Source organism: Vespa crabro, chromosome 8 (assembly GCF_910589235.1).
Source record: "Vespa crabro chromosome 8, iyVesCrab1.2, whole genome shotgun sequence".
In the NCBI taxonomy this organism is placed as follows: Eukaryota; Metazoa; Arthropoda; class Insecta; order Hymenoptera; family Vespidae; genus Vespa; species Vespa crabro.
In genome coordinates this window covers 7,992,588-8,012,587 of record NC_060962.1, presented here as the reverse complement: position 1 = coordinate 8,012,587, position 20,000 = coordinate 7,992,588, and the positions used below count along the sequence as shown (strand labels likewise).

General features: G+C 29.8%; 5 protein-coding genes across 10 annotated transcripts in view; 3 read left to right on the top strand and 2 right to left on the bottom strand.

The window, feature by feature from the left end:
* The window catches only part of LOC124426326 (storkhead-box protein 2), an 85,620-nt gene extending 82,097 nt beyond the window's left edge, over positions 1-3,523 (top strand). For all 4 annotated transcript variants that reach the window (XM_046967883.1, XM_046967882.1, XM_046967885.1 and 1 more), the window contains one exon: positions 295-3,523. In XM_046967883.1, coding sequence (XP_046823839.1) covers positions 295-1,473 — 1,179 coding nt within the window. In that variant the 3' untranslated portion in view covers positions 1,474-3,523. The remainder of the gene's footprint in view (positions 1-294) is intronic.
* A 1,066-nt stretch (positions 3,524-4,589) lies between these two features.
* On the top strand, positions 4,590-9,094 carry LOC124426327 (spermine synthase). Of its 3 annotated transcripts, none has more exons than XM_046967886.1 (8): positions 4,590-4,739; positions 5,153-5,445; positions 6,687-6,798; positions 7,899-8,021; positions 8,093-8,247; positions 8,325-8,414; positions 8,541-8,732; positions 8,812-9,094. In XM_046967886.1, the coding sequence occupies exons 2-8, from the start codon at positions 5,164-5,166 to the stop codon at positions 8,956-8,958; spliced, it is 1,101 nt and encodes a 366-aa protein (XP_046823842.1). In that variant the 5' UTR covers positions 4,590-4,739; positions 5,153-5,163; the 3' UTR covers positions 8,959-9,094. The 3 variants fall into 3 exon arrangements, with proteins under 3 accessions (XP_046823842.1, XP_046823845.1, XP_046823844.1); XM_046967889.1 differs by lacking the exon at positions 6,687-6,798 and adding an exon at positions 6,051-6,159; XM_046967888.1 differs by lacking the exon at positions 6,687-6,798 and adding an exon at positions 6,048-6,159.
* A 1,267-nt stretch (positions 9,095-10,361) lies between these two features.
* Positions 10,362-12,749, bottom strand: LOC124426325. Its single transcript, XM_046967881.1, has 2 exons — positions 12,289-12,749; positions 10,362-12,203 (listed from the first exon to the last, which is right to left on the bottom strand). Exons 1-2 carry the CDS (start codon positions 12,388-12,390, stop codon positions 11,241-11,243), a joined length of 1,065 nt encoding a protein of 354 aa, XP_046823837.1. The 5' UTR covers positions 12,391-12,749; the 3' UTR covers positions 10,362-11,240.
* Positions 12,750-13,119: 370 nt separating this feature from the next.
* On the bottom strand, positions 13,120-18,622 carry LOC124426079 (ATP-dependent DNA helicase Q4). The gene is made up of 9 exons (XM_046967354.1): positions 18,354-18,622; positions 16,194-18,245; positions 15,957-16,068; positions 15,081-15,880; positions 14,711-14,998; positions 14,261-14,596; positions 13,986-14,145; positions 13,577-13,899; positions 13,120-13,461 (listed from the first exon to the last, which is right to left on the bottom strand). The coding sequence occupies exons 1-9, from the start codon at positions 18,462-18,464 to the stop codon at positions 13,231-13,233; spliced, it is 4,413 nt and encodes a 1,470-aa protein (XP_046823310.1). The 5' UTR covers positions 18,465-18,622; the 3' UTR covers positions 13,120-13,230.
* Positions 18,623-19,139: 517 nt separating this feature from the next.
* Positions 19,140-20,000, top strand: part of LOC124426154 (disco-interacting protein 2 homolog A) — a 66,935-nt gene continuing 66,074 nt past the window's right edge. Inside the window, exon 1 of the mRNA XM_046967509.1 lies at positions 19,140-19,478. Coding sequence (XP_046823465.1) covers positions 19,394-19,478 — 85 coding nt within the window. The 5' untranslated portion in view covers positions 19,140-19,393. The remainder of the gene's footprint in view (positions 19,479-20,000) is intronic.

Genomic DNA, 20,000 nt, shown 5'->3' with positions numbered 1-20,000 from the left:
GATAGATAGATTATATACATATATACATAAATAAATAAATAAAATGTACGCCTCGAGATCTGGTTTTAACGATGGCCGTTCGCTGATCGAACGCAAATCTACATATATACTTAGATACACCTACCTACCATATATATATATATATATATATATATATATACCATACATATGTATATATATATATATATATAAAACATATATAATAGTATAAGTGTCTTTACGCGTGTGCTTGCTTGCTTGCACCGATCCTCGCTACTTTCTAACGCTTCAAATGAGAAATCTATTTCCTCGTAGGTACTGCAAAAGACGTCTTCCGGTCATTCGTCTCACTCGAGTGGGAAATCGATTTCTAGCGGTAAACTTTCGTCTTCCCCGCTGAAGACGAACACGCTGCCGGCGAAATCGTCACCGTTGAAGGTCGTACAGCAGGGATCGTTAACGCCTCTCCAAGAAGCACAGAACTCGATAACGCTTCAAGTGTCGACGAATCTCAGTCCGGTTAATTCGTCACAGGAACAACGTGCTATACAGAATAGCGTAACATTGGCATCAAATGCTACGAGTACTACGACCATTTCTGGATCCCCAGGGACTAAGATCTACGTACATCAAAATAATTCACCGATGAGATCTGTAATTACTTTTGAAAATGGTACGGTTAAGACCAAGGTTACGGAGAAGGACTTGACAGAGTGTAAGGAGAAACAAGAACGCGAACTAGTTGGCGAGAAGGCATACAAGTCTCGAATGGACGAGGAGAAACTTTTTAAGGGTAAACTCGACGAGGAGAAACTAAATAAATCGAGTAAAATCGATCGACCGTCCTCTTTGTATTCTGGAAAGGAGACCAAGCCTGGACTTCTCTCGGAGTCCGATAAAGAAAACAAGCCTAAAGTAGAAGAGGAAACACCTAGTAAATTAAAGTTAACCAATCGTTTGAACAATAGTCAAGCACATCTAATAGACGGATCAAGTGGTAACATTGATAAAAATTCATTGTCACATGAACACACTACCGGTAATTTATCCAGTACGAAAAATACGAACGATGCCATGAATAATTCACGAAAGCTTAGTCTCTCTTTGTCGAAGGATGCACTCAGTTATCGGAACCTTCTCCGTCCAGGATCAAAAAATAATATCTCATCTAATCCTCCATCACCGACAAAATCCTTCGATGGCTTTGGTGGATCCTTCAATAACGTCTACATCGAAAATCTCGAATCGGGTAAACAACAAAGAGCACCTCAGGGCTCCGAGCCTAATTTAGAAAAGACGGTTAGCCGTGGCGATCTTTATTCTTATCCGAGTTTGAGCGACATGCAAGTTCAATTTACAAGTTTGGCAGCACAAAAGATACTTAAGGGTTGCCCGATAAATAGCGTCGATACATTGGTCGAAGTTAATATGGCGGCTGCCGAAAAGCCAAACAATTGCGACGTCACCGTTCACACGGATTTTGGTCTCGTTTAAAAGTAAGAAATCAAAAAAAGAAAAAAAGAAAAGAAAACAACAAAAAATTCTTCGAATGGAAATATCATCCTCGATAACGAACGTTAGGCTGTGTAACGATCTAACCACGAAACTCATCCTTGTCGTCGTCATCGTCGTCGTCATCATCAACATTGTCATCGTCCTCATCATCATTTTATTGACGTATTTCGATTAATGTCATCGCTAGCACAGCGTAACGTTTTAACATGAACGTGTATGTAAATGAAAACGATCCAGTTCCAAGTGAAACTATCCTTTTAGATCGATTCTAATGTCCTGTAATATATCTGATAGATAATAATCGCGTTCGATACACACACACACACACACACGCACGCACATACACATGCACGCACGCACGCACACACACGTACACAAATCATATGAAATGTCACTGCCGTTGTCCCGAAAAAGAAAAGAAAAAAGAAAGAAGAAGGAAAGGGAGAAAAAAGAAATGGGGGGGGGAGGGGAAAAAATAAGATAGAAATAAATATACGACGGTAGTAGGTGATACTGCGACATGAATACGTATATAAACGTGCCTAAGTTTTGTTCCGAGAGAAAACAGTTGCAGAAAAAAAAAAGGGAAAAAACGCCAAGAAAAAAAAAAAAAAGAAGAAGAAGAAATGTATTCTAAAACCGTTATTCTAAAAATTGTCATTAATCAATTCCGATGTATAATCATGCGTTAAACACCGATATATCTGCACATAAGTATATAAATAATCAAAGAGTTTCGTTTCCCAATGAGTTAATAATAAAGAAAAAAAAATGTCATAGAGAATAGTTATGCCACAATAATCGCAGTTTTGCGTCGCTTTACTAAGCTTTAAAGCGATTTGTCAAAGCAATCGTTCATAATTAATATCTTTGCAACTTCTATGTTAACAAACGAACACACACCACAAACACGTATATCATATACATACACGTAAACACGCAAACAAATATCGTACACTAGCGCGCACATAAGGGAGACGAATCATTTTCTATCGATAATATTACGTATACTCCGTCGATAAATCCCGTGATGGTAATAATCTGTATTAACGGGTAAATCGAAAAGCAGATCGGTTGGTAAAGTAGAAATGGAGGAATGATGATAATTCATAATGTCGATAAAAATGTTTTCTCTCGGTATAAACGGTATCACTCCGTAATTAGTGCAATCGTATAAATCTAAGTGCCAAAATCCATGTAGTACTTACAAGAAACAGAAAAAGAAAAGGAAAGGAAATGAATGCAAAAGAAAAAAGCGAAAAAGAAAAAAAAAAAAAGAGAGACTAGATCGATCGCCTTACAGAGTGTAAATTACAATTATTATTATTATTATTATTATTATTATTATTATTATTATAATTATTATAATTATTATTATTATTATTATTACTATTATTATTATTATTATTATTATTATTATTATTATTATTATTATTATTATTATTAATCGTAATAATAAACGTTCAACTCGTCGTTCGAATCGCGAGAATTTTCAAACGGGAACCATACATGATTACCGACAATTCGCGATGAATAATAATTAATGATTAACCTTAGAGAATAAAATAAAACCATAGAGAGAGTCCCATCAGTCAGTAGATAATCTCGTGTGTGTAAAAAAAAAAAAAGAAAAAGCAAAAAAAAACAAAAAAAAAAAAAGAAAAGAAAACGGAACACTCGCTTTGTACATCTTCTTATTACTTTAAAAATCAACGATTATAACCGATGATAACGTACAGAGCCTTTCGTTTGTTCTATTTTATTTCACTTTTTTTTTTTTTTTCTTTATTATTTTTATCTTTTATCTTTTATTTTTTTTTTTTTTTTTTTTTTTTTATTTTTTTTTTTAATCCTATCTTATTTTTACTATTGAACAAAACGAATTGATAGGCCTTCGGGAGAAGCCCTTTTCGTTTTTTTTCACTTCTTATCAAAACTAACTTGTAGAATATTATAGCATAATATCAATATCTTATAACACACAACGAAAAGCATATGAAAATAAAAAAAAAAAAAAAAAAAAAAAAAACGAAGAAACACAAAACAATATCCTATCTCGAATTATCCAACGAAAAAAAAAAAAAAAGATACCTGCTACGTAAATAATCTGCTCTTATATAGAAAAAAAAAAAAAAAAAAAGAAAAGAAAAGAAAAGAAATAAAAATAAAAAAGAAAAAAAGAAGGTTTTGTTCGTATATGTAATTAAAAAAAAAAAAAAATGGCGAACTTAACGTTTCTCGAACTTTTCATATTCGTTAACACACGCATACAGCGTGAACTCACGTATACTTCAAGAAAAATAAAACAATAAGAAAAAAGAAAAAAAAAAAAAAAGAAAAAGAAAAAGACAAAAAAAAAAGCAATCACGAAGAAAAAATACGTGATTTTATTACTCGAGCGAAATAATACGTAGTAATAATTATATGACATACGAATGCAAATAAATAATAATCTTCGATATATTTCGTTATATATGCATATATATATATATATATATATATATATATATATTCTTACTTACGGTGAAGAACTTTCGTAGAGAATAGACCATTTCTATTTCGCAGATTTCTTCTAGCTCGTACATTGCAAGAATATGTACACACACGCACTTGGCAGTTTTATCGATAAAAAAAATACACTCGGTAAGTTTAATTCGTATTTTTTAATAAAAAATATATATAAAAATCTTTTATATAGATATATTTATATATACATATGAGAAGAACGATCGTTCTAAAGCGCGCGTTTCCCCGACGGTTTTTCTAGTGAAACGTTAATCCGCCGAGCCAATATTAATGCGCGAAAGAGAAACGTTCTGATTGGCTATCCTTACTTACGGTAAGAGAAATACATTGGTCAAATTTACAACATGGACACGTTTAAAATATTTCTTTTTGTTTAAAGGCAATGGAATCGAATATATTGATTTTATTAGATTGATTGAAATTAGAGGGGTGGGAAAAAAAAAAGAAGAAGGAGAAAGAAATTATTATCATTATTATTATCATTATCATTATTATTATTATTATTATTATTATTATTATTATTATTATTATTATTATTATCATCGAACGGTTATATATAATTCTGTTGATAGCACTGACTTATATATTGTATATAGTATGTACTTGAGTATCTGTTGGCACCAGGATACCCTAGACGCGCAGCGGTTAATAAAATTTTTATTCTGAAAACCGAAGGATATTAATTGGTGACAATTAAGAAATAATTATTAGAATTATCAGTGAGTATTGTAATTAATACTATATAATAATAGGATTATCAATTTCGTGAACAGTGATTAAATGCCAATATATATATATCTTGGTAAATTCTTACAAAGATACATTAGAAAAGATGTACATGGCGAAGACATTAGACAGAAATGCTTTCCTATTAAAACAATTATATAATGTTCTCTTTGTTGATTCGAGTTGTCCTTCATATATTATTACGAAATAATTATTGATTAATAATCTTAACCATACATTAACCATTTATAATATTTCCATTGCATGTACATACATGTCTACTATATGTACTCCTAATTTTATTGATTGAATTCATAAATTAAAATGTATTTATACTTTTTATTACGATCATATCTAACGATTATTTCCAATTGTTATTAATATATAAATATATTGTGTATTATAGATTGATTAATAATGGTTGTCCATACTATCCTTCTTGACTTCACTGTATCTGCTAATGTTATAGCAGACTTGGAGAAACGTTCAAATTTAAAATCTGCTATAGCAAATGTTCTGGGTGAACATTTTATTGGTTTAAAACCATTAACAGAATCAAACATCGATGGCAGTTTATTGATTTTATATACTGGCCCAAAAGGTAGTCTGATAACTGTAAGAGGATATAAGGAAGGCCTAGTGACGTTAAACATTGAATATTTCAAACAGGATGATGAAGAAGCATTATTAACATTTGAGGTATAATAATATATTATATATTATTTTTAATATACTTATTCTCAGTAGCACGCCTGTATAATATACTATTTTGTGAATAATAGTTTCTAATAACAAAGAATAATATATTTTTTTTTTTTTTGATATTAATTATATATTGACTCCTTTTTTTTTTTTTTTTTTTATTATTTTTAATATACATCTGTGGGAAATTTATTGAAATAGGTTAATATTTCCGTGTCATACGTTACATCTTTTGACAAAACAATAAGGTAATTTAGTTTGTATCAAGAGATAAAATCAGTTATACAACGATTTGATCCCTTGAGACGATACAATTATATGTTCAGATAGAAAAAAAAATAATAAATCTTGATGATCGGTTTTATCGAGATTTTAATTATCTATAGTATGGCATGCCGAATTTTATGCAAGTTCTCAGAAAGAGTGGTGTATCGTGGGATAATATTAGCCTCTTTGCGCTTGAAAAAAAAAAAAAAACAAATGACAGATCGGGCTAAATTTATCTTTTTTTTTTTGCACGCTACTGTTGCTATAGTAGTAAGTAGATAATTTAATGTAAAGGAGAAGGGAAACATAGCATAACCAACAGGACGTTGTAGCAGTGGCGATACTTGGAAGCTGATGTTGCCATGGCTTTGAACAGCCAACGCAGCAAGTGTTTGCCACCTGTAAGACGAGGAACCGTATATGACCTCTATCTGACACTATCAGGTAGAAATTGCTTTCCCACGATCAAATTTGTTCCTCGATTATTCTCTTAACCTTCATTTTTATATTTATAGATTATCATGGAATACTACTCTAGAATTATAATTGCTATTGATTGTTACTAATAGATATTTAGGGTAGATCGCTTGCCAAGAATGCTAATTTTAGTTTACCCTCTCCCCCCCAGCACACTCTTGCATATTATGGAATTATTTAGCACCTGACTTGCTCGTGCTCTTATCTCTTTTTTTTTTTTTTATCATTACTATTCTCTACTTTTCTGACAACTGGTATACTCGATTATAATTATAGAAATAAATAGATCAATTGATTGGTCCTTAACGCATTTAATGTCGATCTCTTTATTCAGTTAACTTTGATTACATCTATGAAAAGGGCATTTAAATCTTTTGACATCGAGATACCAGATCTTGATACTTTTTAGCTTCTCTACAGGGATGTAGAAATTCGTTTAACAAGATAGTGCATTTGTTCTGTTTATTCATTGGTTCGCTTCATGGCCATGGTAGTTGGCCAGAGAATTGGAGACGGCGTTGCAGGCAGCGGCAACCGCTACGCGGTCACACACGCTTATCCCCATTAAACGCGGTGGACCTTTTGAGAGATACTTTCCTACCGCCGGTGAGTTTTATTTATAATTATGTTTACGGTCAATTGTCAACTCGTTGAAAATAATATCAGAGCAGAATTATATCAAAAGGGTCCTTTTCTCCATACAATCATGTGAAAAAAAAAAAAAAAAAAAAAAAATATTCCATTATATTCTAAAATTTGATAATTTTTCATTTAAATACTAAACCAAATTGTTATTTTTATTTTTTATATGAGCTCTTTAATTTTCAATATATTTTTTGACTAGAGAGGAAAATTTTTAAATGCAATTTTTAATGTCAAATAGATTTTTCTTTAAATGTCTCACTGAACTATTTTCTTTTTTATGAATTATATGGTTCTATCTTTGATATGACAATTGAAGTATGAAAAATATAAAAAGGTTTCTCAACAGATATCTAAAAACAACTACTCATTATTTCATAAAATATCTATAACTTCTATTAGTTCTTATATGTTTGCAGCAAATTTGTTTATAAAATAATTGTACATACATTAGACAAAAAAAAAATAAATAATACTGATTTAACAAAGTACTGATTTTTTAACACTAATTTGACTGCTTTTAATGCTCTGCTAGATACTCAGGGATGATGGATGGTATAACGCATTAGGTTGCTGCCGTGTATGTGCATAAGAGTTAAGGTCTTTTTAGTTGGTTTTTAAACTAGAGTGTATATGTTTTTCACACACTTTTTATCAGTTTTTAGATTGTACATAATAATGATGATGTTTGCCTTGTATTTGCATGGCCAAGCATTTTATTTAATGTTCCCTTAATTATATCACACACTCTTAGTATTTTATCATATATATATATATAAATATACATAAAATATTATCAAATGAAATACTGTCTATTCAAGGAAACCATATATTTTCTTTTTCTCTTTGTTTGTTTGTTTTTTCTTTTTTTTTTTCTTTTTTTTTCTTTTTTTTTTTTTATAGTTTGTTACAGCTTGTATATCACCACCCATATTAATTATTTTAAACAAATTATTATTGTAAGAGCTATACGATTAAAGCATGTCTTAGATTGAGAGTCCACATTTTAGAGAATACCATTGCCAAAATTTATTTACTAATAAATACTATCTTTGTTTTTCAAGATGAGAGATTGCTTGAATATGACATTGATAAGCTGGTGTTTGAGGCACGGTCGCCTTATCAAAAGGTACAAATTGTCCATTCCAAATCTCTTGGTAACCTTTTGGTTCTTGATGAGTTACAAAGTAAGGAAAATATAATTGAACGTATCATTTCATTAAGGAATATGTAACAAATTATTATAAAACACTTTTAGACATGTCCGAAGCGGATCTTATATATACAGAAACGTTGATGCAACGTGGTAAGGAAAGTTATGCTGGAAAAGAGATAGTTATCCTTGGTGGTGGTGATGGGGGCTTACTCTGGGAATTGCTCAAGGAAAAGCCAAAATATATAACAATGCTTGAGGTATATATTATGCTCTGGCTTTGATTTAATTTAATCTTATATATCATTCTATTATCAATTAATATTTTTTTTCCTAGATCGATGATGTCGTTATGAAAGCTTGTAGTCAACACATGAGAAGCATATGCGGAGATTGTTTAGATAAGAGGAAGGGTGATAACTACGAGGTATAATTGTGGAAAAAAAAAAAAAGAAAGAAAGAAAGAAAAAATAATTCATATCAAATTATTAAAAGAAATTCCAGATGAAAATATTAAAAAAAAAAATTTATTTAAAAACTTTATGAATTATAGATAATAGTTGGTGATTGTGTAAAGGCACTTGCACACATGATAGAAGAAGGTCGTCAATTTGATTATGTTTTTGGCGATTTAACTGATATTCCAATCAGTACTACTCCTCATGGCGATGCATGGGATTTTATAAGATTAATTCTAAATTCTTCGGTGAAAGTACTTAAGCCCACGGGAAAATATATGACTCATGTAAGTTTTACTCATTGATATCTCAATAATAAAATAATATATATATATATATATATCGTGAATTTTTTCCTTTTCAAAGGGAAATGGTGCTTCCTGTCCTGAATCACTGAAGATGTATGAAGAGGTATTATCTCAACTCTGCGTACCCGTAACATTTGCAAAAGATCGTGCTTTTGTACCGTCTTTCTTCGAAGATTGGATTTTCTATCAAGTGTCGCTTAAATGATGGATTAAAAACACACACGATCATTTACTTGAAAGACCAACCAAATTTTCTCACGATCTATTACTTCCATTATGACCCAAGCTGAGCCTTAGTTTTAGAAACTTAAGTAAATAATCAGTTCCTCTCTAAAAGATAATTTAACTTCTTATTCAAATCAAAACAATACATATAGATTTGTATGCAACTGCATATGCGAGTAAGTAAATATATATATATATATATATATATACATACATGTATATAGATGTGTACTAACATATGTATATATATATATATATATATATTTACATACATATGGTACAATCTATATGTATATGCGCATACATATATTATTTATGTATGTGTCCGCGAGTATAGTATATATACGCATGCGTACATGTGATTATTCCAATTTTGACATCGTAAGTTAAACAGTATATATAATATATATATATATATATATATATATATATATATATATATATATATCTTCGTGCTTAATTACTTATATCTCAGAAGTAAAATGCTGAAATATGTGCTAATTTATTTCTTTTTTTCTTTTTTATTTTTTTTTTTTTTTTGTATGTATAGTGTGTATCGTATTTAAAATTAATTGATATTGTCCAGGCAAAAATTTGATTTTTATAGATTCAATTATAAAAATACATACGAACGACCAAATTATGTATACAATATACATAAAAGAGTGTGTGAAAAAGGAAAAAGGAAAAAAAGAGAAAACAAAAGAAAAGGAAAAAAAAAAAATAGGATTTACTAAACCGAAGATTTTACTTCTTTTACATTAAAACAAAATGTTTAAAAATTATTCAAATCTTTAAATGTTATAAAAATAGGTATAAGCAATTATCGAGTTCTTTATTAACGTAATGTAAAATATCTTCAATGTATCATATTCAAATATTACTAAGGAATTGAACAGAGCATTTACCATAAGATTTATAACAACTTATGGATAATATTTTCAGTACACATCTTTTACAACCGATACTTATTTGATCATCTATGAATATTTCCATAATATGATATAATTAATTTACATATATTTGTATGTGAAAAATTACAAGGACAAACAAATCGAAAAACTTGAAAGATTATTTTTTATAGTAAAACATTTTCTTGCTTTGATAATGATAATTAGAGAACACATAACAGCACAATATGGAATAAAGGTACCATTTATATTCGCTTATAACACCAGTACAAAAGAGACTATTATATAAATATTCGATTACGTAAAATAGACATTCAGTTGTCAAACTGATAATAAATAAAGGGTATAATTGTATATGAACTTATGTCTTATTATATATTCGTCACTTCAAAAAGGAAAGTGACTTTTAAAGCACACCTATACATGATACACAAATATATAAAATCTTATATATATATATATATATATGGTTAAAAAAAAAAAAAAAAAAAAAAGAAAAAAAAAAGAAAAAAAAGATAGAGAAACATAATAAAAAAAAACTTGCATGCTAATTGTAATTCGTTGAAAACCCCACCGAGCCTTTAAGTTAATTCTAATAAAAAAATATACGCACATATATTAAAGATAATAGTTCAGTACAATTTAAATCACTTATTGCAATGCCTTATGTGATCTGTGTACAATAATAACTTAGTTTTTATCGGATTTAAAATAATTGTTTAAGTTTTAATGAAGTACTGTTATAAATATTACTATCAATCTTTACCCTTGCGCATTTTAAGTCAATATGTATATTAAACATTATTCAAATTAATATTTGTTTCTGTTTTATATATTAATGACGAACAATAAATATTTATTAATGTTTCTTTCAATTACTGCAGTGCATTTCAGTTTTATAGAAATGAAACGTAAAATACGAAAAAAAAAAAAAAAAAAAAGGAAAGAAAAAAAAGAAAGAAAGAAGTATTCGGAAGTACTCAAACTTGTAAAAAAAAAGTACTTTTATAAGAATAAAATATTCAAAGCACAAAATGAAAGCACATTATTATTATTATTTTATGTGCACCTTTCTAACAAAGAATGCCTTACATACTCAAATGCAAATATAAAAAGAGATAAGTCCAGTGTATCATAATATAAAATAATATCGAATAATGAAAATAAGTTATAAAATGCATATGACATAATTGTAATGATAAATCAGACTTCTTGGTTTACTTTCCATTATCATGGAAACTTTGGCCCCACTTAAGACATGAAAGTATTCTTATAAAATTCAAAGAGATATAAATTAAATAAGTAGTGCAATTCCTTTTTTGATGACAAACATTATATAAATTAATGTTATTTATGTTTCCAATTGAAGCTTATTATAATGTTGAACTTCTGATAATTCGGAAAATTGTCCTACCTCGTGGACTATCGGTTCTATTTCTGTTTCCACCAATATTTGTTCTAACCATTGTTGAACTTGTTTTGGATGTTCACGGACAGGTTTCAAAACATCTTGATTTTTTATAGTTTCCATATTTTTTATTCGATCAGATATATCATGTTGATCATCAGAACGATTGGATTCAAATGAATCTGTCTTATCCAATGATTTTTCATTTAGTTGCACTCTTATATTAATATCTTCATTTATTCCATTCATTAAAATATTTGCACCTTGATTAGGCATAGTAATATCCTGTAGATCGTTTGCACATTTATTATTAAATTGATGTTCTCCATTCTCTTTGATACACGTATTAGGATCTTGCTTTATTATGTATAATGAAGAACACAATGGCAAAACTTTAGAATCCTTGCACATTTCAGAAATATTATTTGATTCTAATATTTGTAAATGTCTTTCATTTTCTATACTTGAATTTAAACTGGAGTTTAAAAAACTTCTGGAATCATCAAAGATATTTGCACAATCTAATGATATATTTAATTTATCGATATCAATGTTCCTTATTTGTTTAGTTATAGGATTGACGTCTTTATCAAATTTGATTGACTTGTCAAAACTGACATGATCTTTATTAGCTTCTTCATATTCCGCAACTTTGTAAGGCTCAATATCTTTTACCGTAATACAATTTTTTCCGGATAATTCTATATTACCAAAATGTTGTATCTGTTCTAAAAGATCTTCTTTCTTTTGTAAATTCACAATTAAAGATGGAATAAAATCTAAACTAGATTGTAGCAAAGAAAGCTGTTGAGTGTGTACTGCTTCAGCTTGACGCAATAATTGCCTTTCCCTTAATCTTAATGCATCTGTCAATTGTGCAAAACAATGTTTAATCTTTTCTTGTATCTACAATGTTAAAGAAAATATTCTTAATGCTAATAATATTCTAATTATAAGATTAAATATTCATACATTATCATACATTACTTACTTGTGCTGTATTGTCTTCCAAAGATTTTCTTTTATTGGCTATTAATTTAATACGATATAAATTATTATCATTGGTATCCTCTTCTTCATTTTTGCCTATCATATTAAGTCCTATCAAATTCCTAAATCACAATGATATTATTTACAATGGCAATATGATTATACACTTTATTGTCGAATTTTTATACATGAAATTATCACGTTCAAGACTTCAAGTGACAATGAAAGCACACATTACGAGTGATCAGAAGGACTCTTTATCGAAATAAAGAGGTTTTTCTTTTTTTTTTTTTTTTTCCCCTTCAATATTTAATACATCGAACGAGAAAAGAAAATTTAATCTTATTTTTATTAATTCTCTTATAAAAATTGAAAATAATCATAAAATAAGGTATAAGCAAAGAATATGGCTTTTGCCACGAATACTCGATTGTTATTATTTAAAAGATTCTAAAGTTTGTTTATCTATAGTGCCGCTAGAGGGATACAGGTGTTTCGTCATTTCGTGATTGTCCGTCGATGTGTTCAAACGTGTTTCTAATAAATAACGATACTACGAATAAAATATTTTATATGTTATTCATTTCTTATCAAATTTTATATCAAGGACATTATGGGAATAAGGTTATTTTCTATTAATATTTATATTTAATAAAACGTCAGAGTTTAAAAACAAAAGTAAAAAAATTTATTTTCTATACAGTAATGATCTTGCAATTAATGTTTAATTATCGATATAATTTTAAAATATCTTATTTAAAACTTATCTTTAATAAAAAAAAAAGAAAAAAAAAGAAAAAAAAAAAAAAGAAAAAAAGGAAAAAAAAAAAAAAGAAAAAATAGAGTTTATATTCTACATATATGTGTGTGTATATATATATATATATAAAATAAATTTACTCAGTCATCAAAACAAATGAAATGCATGAAAAAAAAGTATTAACTAACGTAACGCTAAAATTTCTTTAGTTGCTATTTGACAAATCGCATTAAAATCAGACGATATATATGTCCTCCAAAAGCGGCATTTACTCCAGACAATGGCAGGATAATTTGGACTTTGTATGCCATGAAAGATTCGTGCCACTGCACGACCAGTAAAATTATTATCTTTGTAACTCAAAATCAAACTACGTACGTCATTAGCAATTTGTGCTTCGTTCAATAATCTAACCTGTAATAATATAAATACAATGTTATTATTAATTAGAGTAAAAAAAAAAAAAAAAAAAAAAAAAAAAAATCAGATAAAATTTTTTATTTTTCATTATTATTTTACATATACTCACTTGTGGTCTACAAACGGTCTCATTGGTCAAGTGATCCGATTTGAAATAATTTCGTATCGTATTTTTAAGTTCCTCCGATTTATTTATTATTTCTTCAGACATAATCGAACATTGATTAATCATTGGTACGCTGAATTTTTGAAGTGACATACTAATAGATTCAAGTTGTTGCAAGGAACAAACTTCTTGCGATTGCGTTCTGGATACCAAAACATCTAAAGCTTCATCTAATTCAGCATCAGTTAAATCACCTTGAGCTTTAACTCTTAAACCTAATGTATCGTAACGAACCGATATAGCAGAACGTTTTGATTTACCATCGACTATAATTGAAAATCGAAGAATAAATAATTATTATATTTTATAAAATATCATTATCTTTAATGACCATTATTATATTTAAATCTACCTGTTCTCCATTCTAAATCTTTGAGATGTTTTTTAACCACACCACTGTCCCAGCCAATAATCGAGGCAATATCGATAACAGGAAATTCTATGGTTGTACTTTTTTCATGAGAAATACCTTTTTTTAAATCCAATGCTATTGCCATTGCAAGTGGTGGACACTAAAAATTATAAATAATCATCAATTATAATTACTTGTATGAGTTCATTGAAAAAAAAAAATAAATAAATAAATAAATAAATAAATATAATTTAGAATAAATATTATTGACTTACCGATTGTGCAGCCAATTTAAGTGCTTGAGGACCATTATAACTACTGACCTTGGCCATTGTATAAACAGAAGAAAGAACTGTAAGAAATTTCTTATGATACAATTCCAAATAACATAAGAGAGTCAAAATCATTTCTTCTGTAATGTCGAGTGTTCTAACAATTTCATCGATCGGTAGACCAACTTCATGACCGGAACATCTTTTAGTAGGTGTTTTTTTATTTATCTCTGCACATGAACAAGGTATAAAAACTTTTGCAAGCAAACGTCTGATCGTATGCCTGTCGATACTATTGGCGTATATATGTCTGCGCAATTCCCATTTGTCACTGTTTTCCTAAAATATAAAAGGAAAGATTTTAATGATTTCTAAGATATTAAAATTAAGTGGAAAAAAAAAGAAGAAAAAAGAAAAAAAAAAAAAAAAAAAGAAAAAAAAATCAATAAGTACCTCAGGACTTAAGAATAAATGACATTGTGCAGTCAATCCATCTCTACCAGCTCTTCCCACCTCTTGTACGTATGCTTCAAACGTTGCTGGCATATTATAATGTATTACAGAACGAATATCTGATTTATTAATACCCATACCAAATGCCACAGTTGCCACCACAATTTTAATTTGTCCATTCATAAAAGCTTTCTGTACAATTTTACGACGATAAGAGGATAATCCTGCGTGATAAGCCTCTGCTATATGCGATATTTTGCTATTTGCTTTTGTAATCTGTTGTGAATCCTGTTAAAGATAAACATATAATAATATAATAGTATATATAAATACATATAAATGTATATACTTTGAATAACATTAAATTTACCAGCAGGGAAACTCTTAGAAGACCTGCGATTCGCATACATTCTTCTCTACGTGTGCAGTAAATAATTATAGAATTACATTCTTTGAATCTCTCACTTAACAAGAGTTTAACTAAAGCATTATCCCTTTGTTCATCCCTTGATACAGTTAAAAATAGATTGTTAGGTAATGGTATATCCGATATAACGCCTGCCATTCCATCATGGATATCCAAATGATGAACTATACTTTCAGCAGTGGATTTAGTAGCAGTTGCAGTTAAACCCAATACTGTTTTTACCCCTAATTTTTCTTTAAGTACACGACAAATCATAAGATACGATGGACGGAAATTATGAGACCATTGAGATATGCAATGAGCTTCGTCTATACAAGCAAATGCTATAGGTGGAAGTTCTCTAAGTAAAGCACCAAATCCAGTTGATTTTTCACCAGCGACTACTGCTTCTGGTGAAATAAGTAATATTTGTATTTTCGACTGTTTTACAAGTCTCATTACATTATCCCTTACTTTAGGAGTTTGATTAGTATGCAAACAAGCAGCAGATATAAATGATGGCATGCCAGTGACTTGATCATCCATTAATGATACTAATGGCGAAATAACTAATGTTATGCAAGTGGAATATTTGGAATATAAGTATGCTGGCAATTGATAACATAAAGATTTTCCAGAACCAGTTGACAAAGTAAGTAACGTCGATTGACCAGATAATATTCTCATTATTGCTTTCTCTTGTCCCGGTCTAAAGCTGTTATGACCAAACATATGCAAAACCTCAAAGACTTCCTTTGGTGTATCTAAGAGAAAAGTAACAGTAAAATTAATTAATATGTTTTAATTATATCTCATTTTCTTGAAAGATTATAATATTACTAATAAGAGATTGATCTTCTTTCGGTGGATATAATGCAGTTAATACTTTAATTTCAGGGAGTAATAATTTGGCTAGTAATTCGTCAGGAATTTTATGCACTCCAGAAATTTCCTGTAATAAATATCGATAATTGTATAAAGCAAGTGTATATGTACACATACACACACACACACACACACACACACGCACGCATACAAAAAATGTTTATAGAAATATTTATAAGAAATAATATTTACTTTCATCTCCTCCTTCTTTTCTTTCCCTTCTTCTTCTTCTTCTTCTTCTTCTTCTCCTCCTCCTCCTCCTTCTTCTTCCATAATCTCTGCAATATCAGCATCATCCAAAATATATTCATCATCATTGTATATTAATTGTAATTCCTCTTTTTGTGAGACATACAAAGGTTTTTCGGGTAGCCTATTAATTTGTTTACTATGCGCAATAAGGGCACTTTGACTTGCCATTTTTTCTGCCTCTTCTAAACTTGGATACTGTGCAAGCTCATCAGTCTCAATCAATGGTAATAAATTACTTGTTTTCAATGCTGTACAATTACGAGCAAAGTGTCCAGTCCCACCGCATTTAAAACAGGACATACCATTCTTTTCGATATAATCAATTACATCGAGATTTTCCTCGCTCGATTCTAAAGCTTTCTTTTTTTGTTTCCATTGATTTTTCTTATACTTCGAAAGATTAAATGACTTTTTGCCACGTACAAAAATTTTTTTCTTTAGATTTACTCTAATAAAATTATCATTTAAGTTTCCAGTTGCAACCTTTTGTTCTAATTTTTCTTTATCAGTTTTTGTTCCTTTCAAATTACTGGTAACAGAATTAACAGATGTAACAGAATCTAATAATGAAACTGAATTGGAAAAATCGGCGACCAAATCTCCAGTATTAGACGAACATATCGCAATGCGCGGCACTGCTTCTAAAGTTTCTATACCATATATTGGCATATCAGTATTTTCCATGGCTGACAATGAATCTTCATCATTTTTTTCATTGTCTATAACTTGTTTTTTTCTAGAACGTCTCTTAGGTCTTGTTTCATTTGATTTTTCATCGTTCATCGTTGTATCATTCTTATTCTTAACTCTTTGTGTTCTTCCTCTTGTCCTTGTTAATTTTTTTTCCTTTGAAGATATATCTTCACTAACACAATTATCCGTGTTAGAGTCATTTTTCTTATTATTTGGTGTATCTTTACTTTGTGCTATTTCTTTTTCTTCGTTTATATTTTTCTCAATACTTTGTGAATTTAATTCCATTGAAGGATTATTTATTTCAATATTACATAACGTTAATACATTGGCTTCATCATCATTAATTTTTAACAGGGTATTAGATAAAAGATTATTAGTTTCTATGCAAGGTCGCTTGATAACACGATCAACATCATTCAATTTTTTATTAGAATTTCTAATACGTTTATTTTTATGATCTTCTTCCGTATCACTATTACATATAAAATCTTCTTCGTCTGATACCTGTAATGATTTATCATTGGATAATTTTTTTATATCTTTCGGAGAATTAGATTCCATTGATTCAGTACCAGAATCACTCAAACTAGAAAGTCTTTGAGAAATAGAGCTTGTATCTGAATTTTTTTCTTCCACGCATCTATTCAACCATCCTTCATTTATATTTCGATTGATCGTAATTATTTGATTCTCTATCAATTGATGAATCGTATTTACAGACTGACTATTGACTTTCGATTCTGTATTTATTATTTTTACAGAATCACCAAAAATAGTCTTAGTCTTTTTATTTGTATCCTCTTCAATTACGTCAATTTTTGTCTCCGACTTGTCATGAGTTTCATCTTTTTTAACATTATTTCTGACCTTTGTCTGAGGTAAAGATTTTCGAGGATTTCTTTTTGTAAAATTGGAAGACGTAAATTTATTTCGAGATAATTGAAAAGAAGTCGATTTACCGACCAACAATTGTTTTTTCTTCTTAGACGAGGAATCTACATTTTTACAAATATTGTCGCTCCATACGTCCTTAAGATTTTTTATTTCGGGCTCGTCTATCAAGGTAGCAGTCGTCGGATCTATATTTTCGCTATCTTTCTCATTGGAATTTATTAATGATCTATCTTCTGTTTTTCCTATAGCTTGTCGTACAGAAGACTCAACAACAGAAATATTCGTTTCCGTATCTTCAGAAAATGTAATATCCATTAGGGTCTCCTCCAATGCATCAGTTTTTAATTTCCAATACATTTTATATGCTTCCTTAATCGTAATATCGGCCTCCTTGATATCATTCTACGTTAATAAGAAAATGAATTAATATGAATTAAAAGTCAATGAATATATGAGCAAAATATTATGTAAACGAAAAAAGAAAAATATAAAATGGTATTGTATGCATACCCTTGTTGGTTTACGTCCATATTTTTCCATAAAATCACTTTCCCATAATTTCACACGGCGCTTATATTTCTGATATCTAGATTTAAAAATGGGATCTTGCAATAACTCCATTTTATTATTATAAACGATATAAAAATTATAATTTGTATATAAACAAATTCACAATAGATTTTTAGAAAATGAGAGGTTATCTCAAGATAACGGTTAACCGAATGACTTGTCGAGGAACTATGAAATAGGGCGGGAAAAAGGCGATCCAATGGAATTATAAACAGCGCTACGTCATCTATGTAAACTAGATCAAATAGGTACGAACATTACCGACGTATCCGTATAACGTTCAATCATTTTCAATAAAGTTATTAAGAAGTTGTAAGTCCATTGTACATTTAATTTTTTATCGACAGAACGACGCGATGTGTTATCGAAAAAAATAAAAAAAAAAAAAAAAAAAGAAAAGAAGAAAAGAAAAAAACCATGGAAACTAAACTATTGTACTATACGCGCACAACAAATGTAAAATAAGCATAGAACGTAAACGTAAACGTACGCACGAGCGAGTTGGTTTACGTTTTCGTTAAAAAAAAAAAAAAAAAAAAAGAAAAAAACGAAAAAAAATAGACATGAATGCAAACTAAAAAAAATAACAATAATAATAATAATAATAATAACGGAAGAACATTAAGAAAAAAAAAAAAAAAAGAAAAAAGAGGAAGAAGAGAAAAAAAAGAAGTAAAGATTCATTGGATAAAGCAGTACATAGGTGCCGGGTTCGCTGCCAGTCGTTGGCGAGCTGTGGTGGTGGTAGGTTGAATCTTGTGATTGGTGTTAACGGTGTGTGTTAGAGAGAGAGAGAGAGAGAGAGGTTTATTAAGCGTGAAGGAAATGGTCGGGGAGAGGGGAGGAGAAGGACGATAGGGCGCCACCTATCGTCAACGGAGTAGAGTCAGTAGCAGGCAAGATGGCCGAGCGGTGGTGACGGGTTGAGGAATGCACGGCTGGAGAATTCGCGATCTCGGCTTAGCGCGGATGGCCTAGCGATGGCCGAATTCAACATCGACATCGGCAAGCTCCCGGAGGACGTAAGGGAGAAACTCGCCGAGCTGGATCTCGAGCTTTCGGAGGGTGAGTAAAAAAGAATAAATAAGAGTTAATATAGCTTTCGATTCCTCTGGTGATCGCGCGGCGAACCCTCTCTCTCTCTCTCTCTCTCTCTCTCTCTCTCTCTCTCTCTCTCTCTCTCTCTCTCTCTCTCTCTGACTCACCACCCCGTGCCGTAGACCCCGATGAGAGAGAGAATCCCCTAGCCCCTGTGATAAAATCGATAACACCTTGCTCGTCGCTCGCTCTTTCGCTCTATTCTCCACCCTTTCCCTTTTCTTCCCTTTCATTTATTTATTTATCTATCTATATATCTATCTATCTATCTATCTATCTGTCTATCTATCTATTTATCTATCTATCTATCCATCCATCCATCCATCCATCCGTCTATCTATCTATCTATTTATCCATACATTCATTCATTCATTCGTTCGTTCAATTCATTCATTTTATTTTATTCAATTTAATTTTATTTATTCAATTATTTATTTTATTTACTACACAACTTATCCAATTTCTTCTCGCCGTTTAATTCCTTTTTCT

What these genes read in the sequence shown, in the direction of transcription:
- LOC124426079 (XM_046967354.1), bottom strand. Translation starts at nt 18,464, where the DNA reads ATGGAGTTATTGCAAGATCCCATTTTTAAATCTAGATATCAGAAATAT. An exon ending in AAAAGAAGGAGGAGATGAAA is followed by an intron (nt 16,069 to 16,193) that starts GTAAATATTATT and finishes TATTTATTACAG; the next exon opens with GAAATTTCTGGAGTGCATAA. An exon ending in AGATTTAGAATGGAGAACAG is followed by an intron (nt 13,900 to 13,985) that starts GTAGATTTAAAT and finishes TTTCAATTATAG; the next exon opens with TCGATGGTAAATCAAAACGT.
- LOC124426325 (XM_046967881.1), bottom strand. Translation starts at nt 12,390, where the DNA reads ATGATAGGCAAAAATGAAGAAGAGGATACCAATGATAATAATTTATAT. An exon ending in TGGAAGACAATACAGCACAA is followed by an intron (nt 12,204 to 12,288) that starts GTAAGTAATGTA and finishes TTAACATTGTAG; the next exon opens with ATACAAGAAAAGATTAAACA.
- LOC124426327 (XM_046967886.1), top strand. Translation starts at nt 5,164, where the DNA reads ATGGTTGTCCATACTATCCTTCTTGACTTCACTGTATCTGCTAATGTT. An exon ending in AAGCATTATTAACATTTGAG is followed by an intron (nt 5,446 to 6,686) that starts GTATAATAATAT and finishes TGGCCATGGTAG; the next exon opens with TTGGCCAGAGAATTGGAGAC. An exon ending in GGAAGGGTGATAACTACGAG is followed by an intron (nt 8,415 to 8,540) that starts GTATAATTGTGG and finishes TATGAATTATAG; the next exon opens with ATAATAGTTGGTGATTGTGT.